This window comes from Mus pahari, chromosome 2 (genome assembly GCF_900095145.1).
Source record: "Mus pahari chromosome 2, PAHARI_EIJ_v1.1, whole genome shotgun sequence".
In the NCBI taxonomy this organism is placed as follows: domain Eukaryota; kingdom Metazoa; phylum Chordata; class Mammalia; order Rodentia; family Muridae; genus Mus; species Mus pahari.
This window is the reverse complement of record NC_034591.1, coordinates 53299967-53316881: the sequence shown is the minus strand read 5'-3', so window position 1 is coordinate 53316881 and position 16915 is coordinate 53299967. Positions and strand designations below refer to the sequence as shown.

At 40.9% G+C, this 16915-nt stretch overlaps 1 protein-coding gene across 1 annotated transcript in view; it reads right to left on the bottom strand.

Moving 5' to 3' along the window:
• Exoc4 (exocyst complex component 4) overlaps window positions 1–16915 on the bottom strand; it is a 711882-nt gene that overhangs the window by 61608 nt on the left and 633359 nt on the right. Inside the window, exon 15 of the mRNA XM_021189789.2 lies at window positions 3012–3153. Coding sequence (XP_021045448.1) covers window positions 3012–3153 — 142 coding nt within the window. The remainder of the gene's footprint in view (window positions 1–3011; window positions 3154–16915) is intronic.

Here is a 16915-nt window from a genome sequence, read left to right as displayed (position 1 = left end):
CAAAGATCTTACTCAGACGTGCTGAGAACATCCTGTCTGGAATTAGTTACACACAAGTCGGTGATTCTGAATGTAGAACATGTCCTGAGACTGCACAATCAATAGCATAAAATCCCAGGAGCTGGGAGAGTAATTAATTTGCTGTTCTCTTGTTTTGCTTTGCAACCCAGGGTAACAGTCGTCTCAGAATATTACTGGGTGTTTTTCTTTTTTTCTTTCTTCTCTGTCCACTGAATTTATCTATTCATAGAAAATGCCTGCTTCATTTCATTATCGGCTTGAAAATAAATAGAAAACAAATCTAAAAATTATCGTAAAACAAATCAGAAAATACATAGTGAGATGCTTTATTTCAAGACAAGTTAATATAAGGAATAAACTCAGGAATAATGCTGAGCACAACAGATTTCTAAGCCTGCAGGCTACTTCTTTTGTTCCACTCTCAGGGTGCTAACAAGCGACAGAGAAGTAGATCATTGTGGGGAAGGCAAAGAATGCCAAAAGCAAGTGGCATATAAGGAAGTGATATTAACATGCCTCAAAGCCATCCAAGTTTTAACTGAGTCTAAATATATTTCTCTTAACTGTAAACCAAACTTGTGTTTATACTTTTAAAACATAGATGATAGAGAAACTTCAAATTAGAGAAAATATTTAATCAACTTTAATATTGTTCCAAAAACCACAGAAGAAAATGTACTACCAGGTCACAGCAGGCTTTCTGGTCCTGGGGTCTCAGAGGTGTATATCCAGTGATGTAGTGGTTTGAACTGCTGCTGAAGTGTCAGATAAGCTCCTTAGAGTGAACCCCTTGCGTTCTCCTATTCTGGAACCTCTAATCTGTCCCCGACCTTTCTACCCCTTCAGGCTGTCCTGCTTCAGTTGATGATATCAGGCGCTCACAGGGGGATGTGGCCACAGAGTTACAGTCCAGGCTGCCCTCAAACATGTAATGCTCCTGTCTTATCCTCTTTGTTATCTGCCTACTGGCGTTCATGTTTTTTATATCCACAAATTGCTCTGAACTGGTTGGTTTCTGTGAGTCTTTTTTTTCTCATTGCTACCCATTCCTGAACCCAAGCCAATCTGTCCATAAGTTCTGTGATTTCTACTTTTAGCATATGTTCCAAGTCCTACTTTCCTATTTCCACCTTGTCACTTTGATGCTCCTAACAGGCCTCAACTGGTAACCCTATTTTTTCTGTAGTCCCATTTCAATACAACATCCAGAACAGCCCTTTAAAAATATTAATTACTAGGACCCCTCCTATATTGGAGAAGCCTCTCCAATGGCTTCCTAATACACTCAGAACACCCTTGGAGCCGTTCGTTCTCTTGGTCTTGAAGATCTCCAGCATATCAGATATATTACTGCTTACAATTAGGCCCCAGATTATCCTTTATGTTATTCTACCTGCCCTCCACCTGCCCCATTCATCTGGATGCAGGTGTGTCAGGCTCAGTGCCTCCAACTTGCCTGGACTAACTGTGTATTAGGACATTTCTGAGCACGGCTCCTCCATGAAACTTTGTCTAGGTTTTTGTTTGGATGGCTATTGTCACTTTGCTACATGTCCTGTCTAAACAACTCACTTCCTAGTTAACTTGTATATACTGTATTTTCCAGTGTACCTTGCCACATGTAGCTACTGAGCATGTGGAATGTCCTCACCATGATGCACTCTAAGTATAAAATGTGAAGATGCCAAGGCTTACCACAGAAAATGAAAAGTAACTCACTGTTTCTGTGTTAACCTTGTGTCAACACAATCCATACACACACACACACACACACACACACATATGGCTAAACAAAATATACTTCATTTTGTCTCCTTCCTTCTACATTTTCAAATGTAGCTATTGTTTGTGAATCCCTTACTGAAAATACTGGGGATCTATATGCACAGATTTATTGGCTGGGCACATAAAATGCTTTTAAGTCCAGAGAACAGTTTCAGGTCTGAATTTTCAATTAAGGATGCTTACCCTGTACAAGCAAATTTACATGAGCTATGTGGCTTGCATTTGCAGTCCATGCTATAAAATTATTTACTTATTTAATTGATTTGTGTGAGCACCCCATGAGCTAACTGTGTGAGCAAGTGTGGAGGCCAGAGGACAATTGAGAGCCAGTCCTTTCCTCTCGTCATGTGGCCTGAGGGTTACATTCAGGTCAGCAGACTTGGAGACAGGTGGCTTAACCCTCTGAGCCATTGCTGGCCTCTCATTGTTAGTTATTGCTCTGGCTATGACTATCTGAAAGTATCTTTGCTGCCTTATCTGTGAGTGGCTGGCTGCATCATTAGAGGCACCGGGACCTGCAGATTTTGCTCATAGCTGTGTCCCAGTGTTTAGAGCACAGCCTGGTACAGAGAAGACACCTGTTAAAATGCTTAGCAAACAAGTGGACAGCTGAAGATGTGCATCTGCATGGAGTGTCCTCCTGCTACAACAGAAGGAATAAGGCATACTTAAAACCCTTCTGTAGATCATTCTTTCCTTTAATCTCCTCAATTGGGTTTTAAGTCTGTTGAAGAGGGGCTTTGTGGTTCTTAGATATAACTTCTTTCTAACTTTCAAAAATATCAATGATGATAAAGTCAACACTTTTGACTTAATACATGGCAGAAATGGTACAAATTACTCAAGCTTTCCTTCATAACACCTGAGGTAGGAACTCCTATTCTTATTTTAGGAGGAAACTGAAGCTTTGTAAAAATGACCTGTTAGCTGGCCCTCAGATCACCCACATGGTTGGTGTGCAAGCGCAAATCCAGGTTGCATCACAGGCCACACACCCTTGAGTCACCTCACTCACAGTCCAGCATATGCTCACATCGTTTAAGAACACAGAATGCTGTTAAGCATCATGCTCAGGATAAGAACAGGACAATTATCAATAGCAAAAACTAAAATTATGCTGGCACTTGATTCCTCCCTTCAGACAACATGTGAATTACATCACAGAGGGCCATGACACCATAATTTTCTGTGCTTAGTTGGCCTACCTCACTTCCAGATGCAAGACGAGCAAGCAGCGGTCTGCCATGTCCTGGAAGGACTTGGCAAGCTCACTCAGTGTCTGCATGATCTGGTCAGACACTGGGGGAAGGTCCATGTTCACGTGGCTTTCTTGAGCAGGGGAAAGCACTGGAGGAAGAGAAGGCAAAAAACAATCACCTCATCAGATACCTACAGGTTTCTTGGAGTGTAGAGTATCTAGTCATCTTGCTGTTCTTACTACTTGGGCAGCATTAGAAGTCTAAGGTACACTAGACACTTGTTTCTACTTCTTTTATTTATTTTACTTCTTCTTATTCTTCTTAGTGTGTTGCTATGTGTGAGTATGAATGCATGTTTCTGTGTGCTACAGTGTGTGTGGTGGTCAGAGATAAACTTTGGAGGGTTCATTCCCTTCCTTCCTTCCTTCCTTCCTTCCTTCCTTCCTTCCTTCCTTCCTTCCTTCCTTCCTTCTTTCCTTCCTCCCTCCCTCCCTCCCTCCCTCCTTCCCTTCTCTTTCTCTCTCCTTCCTTCCTTTAACAACTTTTTAATTTAATTTTATTTGTAATTCATTTTTATCACTACATATTCCATTTCCCACCCCTCCCCATCCACTCTCTGACTGCTCCACATCCCACACCTCATTCTCTTCTTTTATTATGAGTTTTGGGGATCAAACTGAGGTTGTTATGCCTGCACAGAAAGTGCCACTCAACACTGAGGCTGCTCACCAGTCCTGTCCTGTTCTTCCTTAGTCAGTTCCTTGCTTCAGTCAATCTCCTGAAACAGAAGCAGCTTCAGAGCCTGTGGCCTGAACGTGTAGCGTGTGTATCCTGTAGATGTTTTAAGTTGCTCTTTGGCTTCTGGCTGCACACACACAGCAATGCTTGCAAAGGGAAAATTAGCAGCTCTGAGCCAGCTGATTACACATCTGAAATACCTGAGCTGACAAAAACCCTGCATCTGTCTTCAATAACTTCAATAATTTTACTGGCACCAATTCTATTCAGCTCTGCAGTCATTCTCAGGCATGTAAGAACTAAGTACTGAGGATACCTCTATTGACTTCTCTGAAGTCTTTCCCTTTCCAGGAGAAATTTCCCCATTCTTTAATCACTTCAAATGATTGGACTAAATTGTTTCATAATTTAAAATCAGATCTAGAAAGACAAATTCCACACACTCCTTCTCATATGTAGGTGTATTCCATCTGTTCTAGATCACCCCTGAAATGTAAGTCTCAGAATAAATACTGCAGACTAACCAATCTATAAGAAGTGAGCCCTTGGGTTGTTCTAGAGGCTGTGACACTTGTACCGAGGCCTACCATCTGGGGGGTGTTGTGGGTCACATTTAATTCACATGTAACTTAAGAGCAGTGCCAGGCCCTAACAGGGCATTTTAGGATAATGGTATAGCTACTTTCTCTAACTTTCCAAAGGACTTCATATCTTACTATGAAGATATTTGTGCATTTATAGTCTCTGCTGGTGTATTTGCAAAATCCAGTAAATAGAAACAATCTAATGTCTATTAAATGTATGAGTAGATAATTAAAATGGGCTGAATTACATGGAATATTATTCAGCCACAAAGAAAATGAAATTATGGAATATACAGGCAAATTAATGGAGTTGGAAATAATCACTCTGAATGAGGAAACTCAGATCCAGAAAGACAAATTCCACATGCTCCTTCTCATATGTAGGTGTTAGCTTTGAATCTTTAGGTATGCATGTTTACATTGAAGAATGAACAGAAGTTGGGAAACTAACAAGAGGATATTAGGGGATTTCAAAGAAAGGGGGGATAGAATGTGAGTGATACAAAGGTAGGAAGGAGAGTCATGGAACAGGAGGGGCTAGGGTAGAAGACGAGGGTAGAGAATGGTGTATAGGGGAAGGATAACACTTAGGTCCTCTGAAAACATAATATGGAAACCTACTAATATAGAAGCTTACACACACACACTTAAATGTAGTTAACCTATAATGAGGGGACAGTGCTTCCTACAGACACTGCCACACCCACTCCAGTGGAGTCTGCATGACAAGTCCAAAAGCTTGGCCTCAGTCTTGAGGCACAAAGTTTCACAGAAACTGGTCTCCTGGAGAGTCTTTGTCATCCCATAACATGGATGTGATCCAGATATGTCCTTGAGATAGTTGGTGAAGGGCTTAGAATGCTTTCTTTCAGTATTGTTTTATTATAGGTGCCCCCAAGGAATGATTTGACTTATTCAGACAAAATGCCTACAGTGTTGAAAGAGATAGTAAAAGAAATCAGGCATTGCAGTTTACTGGGTAAGAGTAGAAATCTCAGGGCAAGTTCTACAAAGTAAACTTAGAATAACAGCTGAGTCACTCCCATATGCAGGAATTTACAATGGTTTAGGAAGAAGGAGGGTTATAGTTTAAGGAGGAACTAGAGTATTGCATTATTCATTAAAAGGTTAGCAAGAGTGGAACACCCCTGGTGGTAGGTTATACAATAGACTAGAATTGTGACTAGGGTGTGAAATTCTCACCTGGCTCCTAGAATAGCTGACTTTAGATAGCGCTGCTTTTTATCTCAGTTGTAGTCACTGCCTGGTTCCTGCTAGTTTTTATGTATGCATTTCTCTGCTTTGTGTAAAGAGTCATTATGCATCAGATAACTTCAATGTACCTTGGCTGATGTGTCACCTAACTTCCTTGTTTTCTTCTGTAATATAAGTCTGATGCTCGCTTTGAGAAATTACATTCAGATCCAACACTCTTGTGTTCATGTCTGTTCATCACTCGCCAACTCCTTGCCCACCTGAGTACTGGGACCCTGATTTCTCCTGAGGGTTGAGGGACCGACTGAGTCCAGCCCGTGGCAAGACACTATAGGCTATTAACATAAGAAGCCTAGCACCAGGTATTGTTTACCTCTTTGTGATTTGCTGGTCAATAGGATTTCATACACATTGCCAAGGCTATTGTCATTGGTTACCCTCTAGAGCTTGATCATAAGACCCTACTGCTGAAGACACTGCATATCTAAATTATAGGACATGGAAAAAAAATCAAGCTAATAATGCTCTGGGTCTTCCCTACTGGCTAGGATTCATAGTGCTGCAAGACACTATGGATGCTATGAGACAAGAAATGTCATCAACAGTCTCACCCAGTGAACCTTGCAAGCTATAATGATGACTGTTAGAACCAGGACACTCCAAGGCCTGGTCCAACCATGTGACACTAGACCTGCGTTGCCAGGACAACGACCCTCAATCCCACAACTCACCTGGCTCAGTCCCCACCCTCATTGGTGTGATGTCATTCTCCGTATAAATTAGGGGATCACCCCCTCCTCGCTCTCTTCTCCTCTCTTCACCCCTCCTAGCTCTTCTCTTCCCTCTTCCCCCCTCTTCTTCTCTTCTCTTTCTCTTTCTCCTCTTCTCTGCTCTTCTACTCGCTTCGCCGCCCCACCCCATCCCTGCTTAATAAACCTTTCTCACATGGAATCACCTTGGCATGGTCTGCTGTTTGGTTTATCCGCCCAAAACATAAAAATGACTGGTCTGGCAAAGACATATACAACAGTATAATAATGGTAGGAATACCAGGGGAGTAACCAATTTACTTTCTGCTTAGACTTAAAGCCCATCCTATGAGATGGTCCTCATTTCTAGTACCATCAACTGGGCCAAAAATTTATGACTGGCCAAGTCATAAGCCTACTACTATTATTCTGCTAAATCAACATAGTAATAAATGTCTTTAAGTTTTAATCTTTATACCCACATACTGATTCCCTGATCAACCCAAAATAGAGAAGCTTCCTTTTACAGTAGATGGTGATTAATACAAAGAACCACAACTTGCCAATATGCTGAGTATGTGGAGTGCTCAGTTCTAAATGTCACTATGTTTTTGCTTCTCTGTCTGAAAACTCTTCTCTCTGACAGAGGGCTTGGGTCTTTTGGAAGAAGGATTCCTGGACTTGAAGCCTACAGGATCTGCTGAGACACCACTAACTCTGGAAACACAAAGTCAACAACTGCCCATGCTGTGTCTAAATGGGACAGCTATATCATATCCTTTCCTATAAAGGTTTGAAGATCATTGAGGAGGAGGATATGGAGGGATTTAAGAGTTAGAGGGATTTGTTTTCTGCAGCGGAACAATGTTTGCTGGACAAAGCAGCATAGCTGCGCACACGATCTCAAAGTGGCTAGAACTATATGCACAAGACTTGCACAGGTTGAAGTCAGCCAAACTCTAAAATAGATGGGGGAGGCAGTCATGAGGCTCTACCTGTATCTAAATAGCTGCTGGCATCTGATGGCTGTTCAGGAGAGGGAAAGTCAGTTTTCTTAGGGTGTGTGGGCTCTGAGTAGTACTCATCCTTCAGTAGATGGTCCTACACCTAGCACATATAGGCAGTACTAAATAGACTAAGGGTATTAAAACACTTAAAAAGAAAGGAGAGTGTACATGAAGTTGTATGATGGGTAATGGTAGTGGGGATGAGGGAAGAGATGGAGAGTGGATTTTATCCAAACAAGTTTGTGTGTGTGTGTGTGTGTGTGTGTGTGTACATGGATAATAAATGAAATATTAAAACATTTAAATAGATTCCTTAGGAAAATACTGAACTGAACAGCTGAGTAGGAGTTTTGTTTATTTAAGCTTCTCATGGTTTCTTGGAGATCATCAACAATAATTTGGTCATACTAGTCAAAACTTTTTTCTTTTTAGCTCTTGTGATTCTCAATTGCTGTACTTGCATCCTGTCTCTAGCATGTTGCAAGAGCGAATTTCTTCAAATATCTCTGCCTTAGTATCTTGTGTAAAATAGGAACAATTGTGTCACATAATGGTATATGAGTTGACATAAGAAAACTAAAACTTTAGCACATAAAGCTTTCTCAGTATTCATATAAATCAGAAACATAAACAACCATTGCTCTCCTCTAGTCTTTTATTTGTCCAACTTATATCTTAATAATTGCATCCAGAAATAATCCCATCTATCTGAAAGTTCCATTTCTAGTCATCTATATGTTTTGCCACTTTGGGAGAGAAGGCTTTTCTCGGCTGGAGTACATGGGTCCTTTGCAGAAAGGGCTGTATAGGCTTGGAGCCCAGCATAGGACCCACTGAGACTTCACTAACTCACTTTATAGGGCAGGAGTCAACATGGCCCAAGTAGTATGTATTGTGATTATTCTTTTCCTAGATTACCAAGCCCAAGAGAGGGCCAGAAGCATGATCCAGGCATGTAAGTAACCTTTAAGGCTAAAGTTCCTTTGAGAACCAGACTCTAAGATTAAAACACTGCGGCACAGGCACAAACAAGCAAGGCACTGCGGCAAGGCACAAACATTACTCAAGGGAACTGACCTGGAAGGAGGAGTAGACTGTAGTGATGCAGATTTAAAATTCTAATAATCCCTGCACTATCCTCGCTGTTCACTAACTCGCTCTGCTGGAGAGTGGACATAAAACACTGCATTTCCTCTCAAATGATAATATTATTCATGTTGTTTTATGGCAAGGCAACATCATTGCCTTCATAATGTTTCATGTGGCAGGCTAGATGAAAGCAACTTTAAGTAACATTATTATAATATTTCAAAGCACTTTAGGGCTTTTAAGACTCTGAATTCCTTTCCTTCGTGACACAAAGTCTGTTCCATAGAACTATCTGTATTCATCAATGGGAAGAGACAGAGATTATTCCGACACTGCACTCATAGTCTTAAGCTCCAAAATATTATAACTGACCAAATACTATCAAAAATATTTTGGGTAGTATCCATTAAAAAGCTAGAAATTCTCCATTTTTATTATACAAATAAATAATTTCACTATGTGAAAACTGACCACACACAAAATATGAAAAACAACAACAAAAAATGAATACAACAAAACTAAAACCCAAAATGGACTGGGCAAAGGGCAGGTTCAGCTGCCAAGTGCAGCTTGCAGTGGCCACAGCGGGAGCAGTGTGGAGCAATGGAAAGCTGTGCATTCTGTCTGACTGTAAGTTATAGCAAATCTACGATGTGATATTAAAGTAACATGATAACTTATGCCTAGAGCTCCCCTGAAATGCTGGCTTGTACATTCCTGACGGCTTCCTGAAGTTTAGGAAGCTTTCTTAAGTAAGAAGGCATACATTGATCAAAGAAATGCTGAGCGTGGCAAAGACAGCATAGAAGAATTAACTGGCTCTTAAATGTCAAGTGACAGTGTTGATAGATTCTGTTTATCATCAGGAAATGAGCTTATTGGACACCCACACCTCACACCACACCCCATACCTATACATACCATATTTACTCACTCACCCATCTCACACCTACATAACACACACATATACCCCTACCCCCACCCCTACCCACCCACCTCTGCACATACCCTTCGGGAGACTAAGTGATTATGTATCTGTCGCAGAGGCTGCTCTTCATTCTGCCACAGCCCCATGTGTACTGAACTTTGAAAATGTTAGTAACTGGTCACCTCTTTAAGACATGCACTCTGAGCAGCTGTTCTAACCATGGGAAAGGTTGACATCTGGTCATTCATAATGTGACCACTACATATGTAAGTATGGATCTTTTAAGATTCCTAGCTTACTCTGATGCTGAGGTAACTGGAGCTCTCTCTATCAAATCCGTTGGTCTAACAGGAGGAAGACGAACCTTGTACTCTCAAACAGAAATAGCTTTTCTTTTGCAGAGACAATAGACAGGACAGTCTCATCTCTAATCTTCAGTCTAATGACCACATGAAATGTTCACCATCTGCAGCCCTGGGCTTGCAGAAACCCAGTCTGGTAAATCTTCAGGCAGAGTCCCGTGGAGCCCCTCAGAGACTGCTGATTTTTGTGGTAAAAGAAGCAGCCTGATGCTGGTCCCACTCCTTTCTCCCCCTCCTCCTGCTTTTCCTGATACGGGAAGTAAAGGTCAAGAATCAGGTAGCTGTGTAAGCATTGAATGCACTGACTAACTTTGTAGTGGTGTGGCCAAGAACAGAAGGGATGAAGAGGAAGGAAGGTGAGAACTTTCCTAATTTGGCCTTAGTTGGCATTAGGAGTAGTAGTCAGGGAATGAAATTTAGACAATCAGCAAAAGTCCAGCCTGGCCACTTTCGGGTGAACACAGACCAAGGTATTCAGCATTCTGGATGAGGAAAACTTACTTCTAGAAAGAAAATTTCTTTTAAATCAACACATATATGGAGAAACTGATGTAGCTGTGCCTAATAGGAATGTAATTTTTCCTGTCTGGAAATGCACAACCCGAGAGAAAGGTGGGAGTAGTTCTTGGTGTGTTCTAATACATGTGTCTAGTCCCTGAAGAATACGGGACCAGAAAGCCTGTTTCAAACTTTTAAAACAACCTTAGACATAAATCATTTCAATCTCAGTCCTCCCTACTGTTGGGTTTCAAACCCTGAGGAGATGCCTAATTGACAAACAAAACAGACCTGGTTGCCAGGTGCTGCCAGCATCCCTACTCCCTACCTATTACAGGGTGTTTCTGGCATACCCTGCCTTCTATCCCAAGGGCTGGGCATCCCTTCTCCCAGCTGTCCTTCTACACTTAATCCAACCTTTTTGGTTACTTGGTCTTTTGTATTTCTCATTTATTCTCCTGGCCTCTTGATCTATCTCTACGTGCTCCCTCTCTTGATGTGGCTCAGGTCATGTCCATTCAGGACCCTCCAAGATGTCCCTCTGTCTGGCTATGCTCCCGTTTACCTATAATAAATGTTCTACTCAAGAAAAAAAATTCAGGTAGGTGCTGGTCTTACTGTTTAACTATCAGCCAGTCCCAGCACTGCTGACTTCAGACTTCCTGCTTTCTCAGGAAAACAAAGGCCCTCTCAAAGCCCCAGAACGGAAAGGGTAATAGCTCAGTGGTAAGTGAGGTCTGGAGTCACGGCCAGTCACAAGCTTCACTTCTTTGGCCCTCTCCTATGCTTGCTGGTTTGCCATACACCTGACACTCAGCCTCAACTCTGGAATTGCTTCACTTTCCCCTTTGAAGACCCTCAGCATGGACCACAGAGCTGAGACCTTGAGTCACCCTTTCACCACAAGGTGCAATTCTCATGACTCCTCTTCTTTGTTCTAACTGCCTTAAAGCTCTCCTTAGCCCCAGGCTAGTTTTATAACTCACTGACAGAAAAACAGAAACCGAAGAGCAGATCATTGCCAAAAGGAAGTTTTTGAGTCTAATCTCAAAAAAGTTTTCCACAAGCTGATGGTAAGGGCATATTGAGAAGTGGAGTCACAAATTAAAATTAAATTAGAAGCTGCACCCCCTAAAGACTAGCGTTCATGGTGCTGAGAGGAACCCTGTGTGCTGCTGGAGAAGAAAGGTAAATCATCAGTATCACCCAGCCACAAACCCTGCAACCCACACCAGTGAACTGGCTGCAAGATGGACTGGTACAATAGCAACATAGGCATATGGCAGCAATCAACCACTTTTTGACTGGATTTAAGGCCCACTGCATTGGTGCATCCATACTCGACACTGCTAACATGGCCAAGACCCTGAGACGATAGGTCCTGGGCATGGAGGAAAACATAACACTATCATTCTGCAAGGATAGATAGATAGATAGATAGATAGATAGATAGATAGATAGATAGATGATACATAGATAGATAGATAGATGATAGATAGATAGATAGATAGATGATAGATAGATAGATAGATAGATAGATAGATAGATGATAGATAGATAGATAAGTAAATAAATGCATGACTCCTAGTGACACATTGCTCTCCCTATAGACCAGTGCCTTGCTCAGCCTTCAGTAGAGAAGCCTCTCTTCCCTGTAAATGGGGACTAAGGGCATGGAGGAAAACCTAACACTATCATTCTGCAAGGATAGATAGATAGATAGATAGATAGATAGATAGATAGATAGATGATAGATAGATGATAGATAGATAGATGATAGATAGATGATAGATAGATAGATAGATAGATAGATAGATAGATAAATAGATAGATAGATAAGTAAATAAATGCATGATTCCTAGTGACACATTGCTCTCCCTATAGACCAGTGCCTCGCTCAGCCTTCAGTAGAGAAGCCTCTCTTCCCTGTAAATGGGGACTAACACAGACATCCACTCTGACAATGCTCAGAAGAGTGAGCAACTTTGGAGCACTCAGAGAGAGGACAGAATGCTGGGTGGGTAGGGACGTGAGGACGATCTGGGAGGAGATGGAGAAAAGATGAGGGAAAAGATGATCAAAATATAGTGTATATATTTTTTAATTAAAATGCTTCCATACCACTTCTCCATTCTTTGCCAGCCAGCTACCCTCTCTTAGTAACCTCCACACTCAGGTTACCCTCCTCTAGCCGTTATTACTTTCCCTCATAAGATCCCAGATTCTTGCGAAGTGTTTGAGAGAGCCCTCAACAATTGCTTTCTCTACAGTCCTGAGTCCTACTAACGCCATAGTGTACCACAATCAGATTTCTACTTTCACTACATTATTAAAAATTATTCTGATATCTATCTATAAAATTTGAATGTCCAAACCCACAGGACGGCTTCTGATGATAACGCCATATAAGGTCTCTGTAACACAGAGCACCACTGGCCATTTCCATCTGCTTTGGCTGATAGCACTTTATCACCTGAACGCTCTTCATCCTTTCTGGCATTCCCAACTCTGCATCTTCTTCCTCCAGCCTTCTTATAACCGCTAGCTAGTACCATTTTGCTCAACCAGTCTCCCTTAGTTCCATGGAGTGTGGATGAGCTAAGACATTTCTGACACCTCTTCTATTGTTTATGAATTCATACATTTGTGGCTTTAAAACTTCATCTCATTAACTCTTTATAAAAACCTTCCTGTCCTTGTACATCCCACAGGTATCTCAAAACTAAACATAGTATTGTTCCTTGTAAAATTTGTTTAAATTACCTTCTTACCAGTGAAATCTAAGCTATATTATCTTTGACTTTGTCTTTTTCATTAAAGACCAATTTTTGCTTACACTAGTTAGCATTTATATTTCTAATATTTATTTTCTCTTTTTTCCACAAGCACTACTTCTTTGGTTTAGACTTCTCTCATCTATGTATCCTGCAACTGATGTCTCTGCTTCTTGCTTGACCTTTCAAATCTAACAAAACACAAGGTAGATAGAGCTAATTGCCTGAGTCATAAGTATGGTTCATTACAACATTTTCATCACAGCACTTTCCAGTGCTAAGGGGTCCAAGCATGGGCTTTGTAGCCAGGCTTCCCAAGCCTGCTGTCTTTTCTGGGCGTCACAGAGCTGTTCATGCCAGGCACAGACGCCACCACTAAGCTGTACCACCAATCTCTATGATTTATCTCTAAAAACATTCCAGATCTTCTCAAATGTGTACCATTTTCTCTTCTGTAATTCATCCCTTCCCTAAATCTTACTTTTTGACCTCCACACTTTAAAGCAAATCTCTCAATTCTATCATGAGGTCCTACCATTCAATACCTGTGGGGTTTTATACTTTTTAAGTAATTACTCACACATCCCAGGGCAGAGCGAGTGATTTGTCTATGTTTTTTTTCTCCATCCAACTCTAGTTGAGTAGTTATCAAATCCCATTCATGTGACTGTTAATAAACTGATTGTTTATTATTAGCTTGTCTCTCAACCAGATCACTAACTCCTTTAGGGCAAGAATCATATATTTTCCATAATCGGTCAGAATAACCGGAGGCTTTATATAAGTCAATAATGCCCTTTTAGTTAAATTGAACTAGTGATTTTAATTGACTAGCACAACACAACAAATAATGCACATAATAATTAACTGTAAAGATTGGGAAAAGAAAGAACAGCTCACCATTCACTTCTCTCTCTCTCTCTCTCTCTCTCTCTCTCTCTCTCTCTCTCTCTCTCTCTCTCTCAGTTTTCTGGGTACAATATGGGACGAGAGTGGGGATGAGGAAGTTGCTTGTTATAGCTGGTTTTCTGGGCTGTTCAGGAATCTTACAGACATAAAGCTTACTGCAGTTCTAGTTAATTCCTACAGCTCATGAACTTCCCTTGCAAGCAGTGTTGGTTCTTGTAGCCTTTTCTTTTTAGAACTAGTCAGTCCACCTTGCTACAACAGAGATTTGGGTCCCTTTTTTTCTGTTGACATAAAATCCTTGGCATGTCAAATACTCTGCATCTCTCAAGGAAAGCCAGCACACTAACTGTCATGGAGAAGCAATCAGTCGAGAGCATTAGGATGTCTCAAGTGGCTCCACAGCCCAACATTAACCAGACTGAAATCTGTTTAGGTCTTAAAAATTAGTTGAAATTGGACTCATTCACACCCAGAAGAGCATCTGTTTTCAAGGATGCAGCTGCTACACTTTCAATGGCAACTTACTGTGACTTCTTTAATTGATTCATATGAGGATGACCTTGTACATCTGCAATATTATCTAAACTTGTTACAATATTAGCTTAGGCTGCTATCAGCTGTCAAGAAAGTGATAAACTGAAAAAGGAGAGATAGTTATCATGGCAGGAAAAGAAAGGTTAACGCCGTAAATTCAAATATTATAGAGGCTAGAAAAAGACACTGAAAAACGATCTCAGGAGACTTCTCACTGGGAACATTTTAGCAGATCAAATTTTGGTAGAGTAATTATTTCTGAATCCTATTCTTATGTGTACAGAGATGACAGTCGCTACATAATGATCTCTGCTCTCACCTGAGATCAAATTACTTAATTTCCAATCTTCAGTTTTCCTATTTAGAAAATTGTGGCAATTATATCTTCCTAGCTCTGAGAGTAATATGTTATTAGGCCTTGTAAATAATTCTGAGATCCTTTGATAGTGTTATCAGGCTGAACAGGTTAGAAAAAATAAAAATAGGAATGATGACAAGGTGTGTGAGCTTACAGAGTCAGTGTGGATGGAGATGGTAGTCCCTCTATCTAACTTCCTTCCTGTCTTCAAATGCCTATGTTACATGCTACCACTGAGCCAAGCACTGACCGTAGATTTTAAACTGTCAACTCTTCACAGCTCCAAGTTAGACTCTAATGCAGCTCGCTCTACCCCTGTCATTATAATCTCTGTATCACTATCCATACTTTTTATCCAGGCCCTTGGAACACTTGCTTATCTTCCTCTATTCCCAGGCTTTGGGCACTGTAGGCATTTTATAACTGTTAAGCGGTCTGGTTATTTACAAAGCTTCTTAGTCTCTGAAATATGCTAGGGATCTTCACTGGATCAGGTATCTCTTGTACTATTACCTTCAACTTTTATTAAGAAAGAGTGATTCTAATTATTCTAAATGGAAATTTCTCAGCAATATTTTTTTATGCATGTGTTTATATGTGTGTGCAGTATGGAAGCTGGAGGATGACCTTGGCTGTCTTCTTCAGGAACCTTGAGTACCATGGGGTCTCTCATTGGCTAGGAGTTCACTGGTTAAGCTAGACTGCTTGGTGAGTGAGCCCCAGGGCTCCTTCTGGTTCCTTCCCTGCAGAACTGGATTGCCCAACATTTTCATGTTGTTTCTGGGGACTGAAACCTGTCTTTCGTGCTTGTAAGGTAAGCACTTTACAGGTTACAGGTTATTCTTTTATAATACACATAATTTCCGCATCTAGGTATACTTATATGTACTTTAGCCATAGACCTCAGGTTCTGCCATTATTATTAATTCATTTATCTGCAATATTATAATCATTTACTTCTTTCTTTCTGTTTTTAAAATAGTGTCTTGTTAAGTACTGCTAGGTGGCTGGCGTAAACTGTGTAGATCAGGCAGAGCTCACTTGGCAGTAATCTCCCTGCCCTGTCTCCTGAGTGCTTGGATTACAGGCATGTCCCACAATTCCTCACTCATTTTATTCATTTATTTAGCTTTTCTTTCCTAAACTTCCAAATCATTTTCTTCCTAATTGTTTCTAGTGCCCCTTTTCTAGAAGGGTGCTTTCTGAGGCAGGGTCAAAGTCTTATCTTTGAACTTGGCACTTGGTATAGAGCTGAAGATGGCCTTGAACTGATCTCCCTGCTTCCACATACTAGGGTAATAGATGTGCACCACCACACTAGGCTCCAATAACATAGTTTTGAGTTCCTCTGTTATGATTCTAAATAAGGTAGAGAGCTAAGACATATGTTGGTCCTCTTCATTTTATTTACTCTTCAAAAGACAAGGCTCGTTTTCTGCAATTAATAACGAGCAACTAGGTTTAAGCTAGGAAAGTCATTTGATTCTGAAACCAATGTGTGAGCTGACATGTTCTTTAACTAGCAGAATTCTGACTTCAAAAGGATAAGAACATATCCCTGCTTATCAGATTATCCTGCACACACAGACAAGCTTATAAATAAGTTCTAGAAATATAGCTCTCCTTTGAGACTGTTAGTCAATATGCAGGCCAAATTCTAGTCTTTTCATTAGTTTGAGTATCAAATATCTCCAACAGACCTGTGTTTGGAATGCTTGTTCTCCAGACAGTAGTGTTATTTTGGGACTGAGAAACCTCTGTAACTATGGTCAAAATAGATCTTTCCCCCAATAAACTACTTCTCTCAGGTATTTTATCACAGCAACACAAAGTTCACTGAACATGTGTGCTCTCTTTAGTCTACACTCATGGGAGAACTACAGCATTCTTAAGTGGGAGAAGAGATTATTTTTTTTTATTTTATTAGACATTTTCTTCATTTACATTTCAAATGCTATCCCGAATGTCCCCTATACCCTCCCCCTGCCCTGCTCCCATGCCCACTCACTCCCACTTCTTGGCCCTGGCATTCCCCTCTATGGGGCATATAAAGTTTGCAAGACCAAGGGGCCTCTCTTCCCAATGATGGCTGAATACGCCATCTTCTGTTACATATGCAGCTAGAGACACGAGCTCTGGGGGTACTGGTTAGTTCATATTGTTGC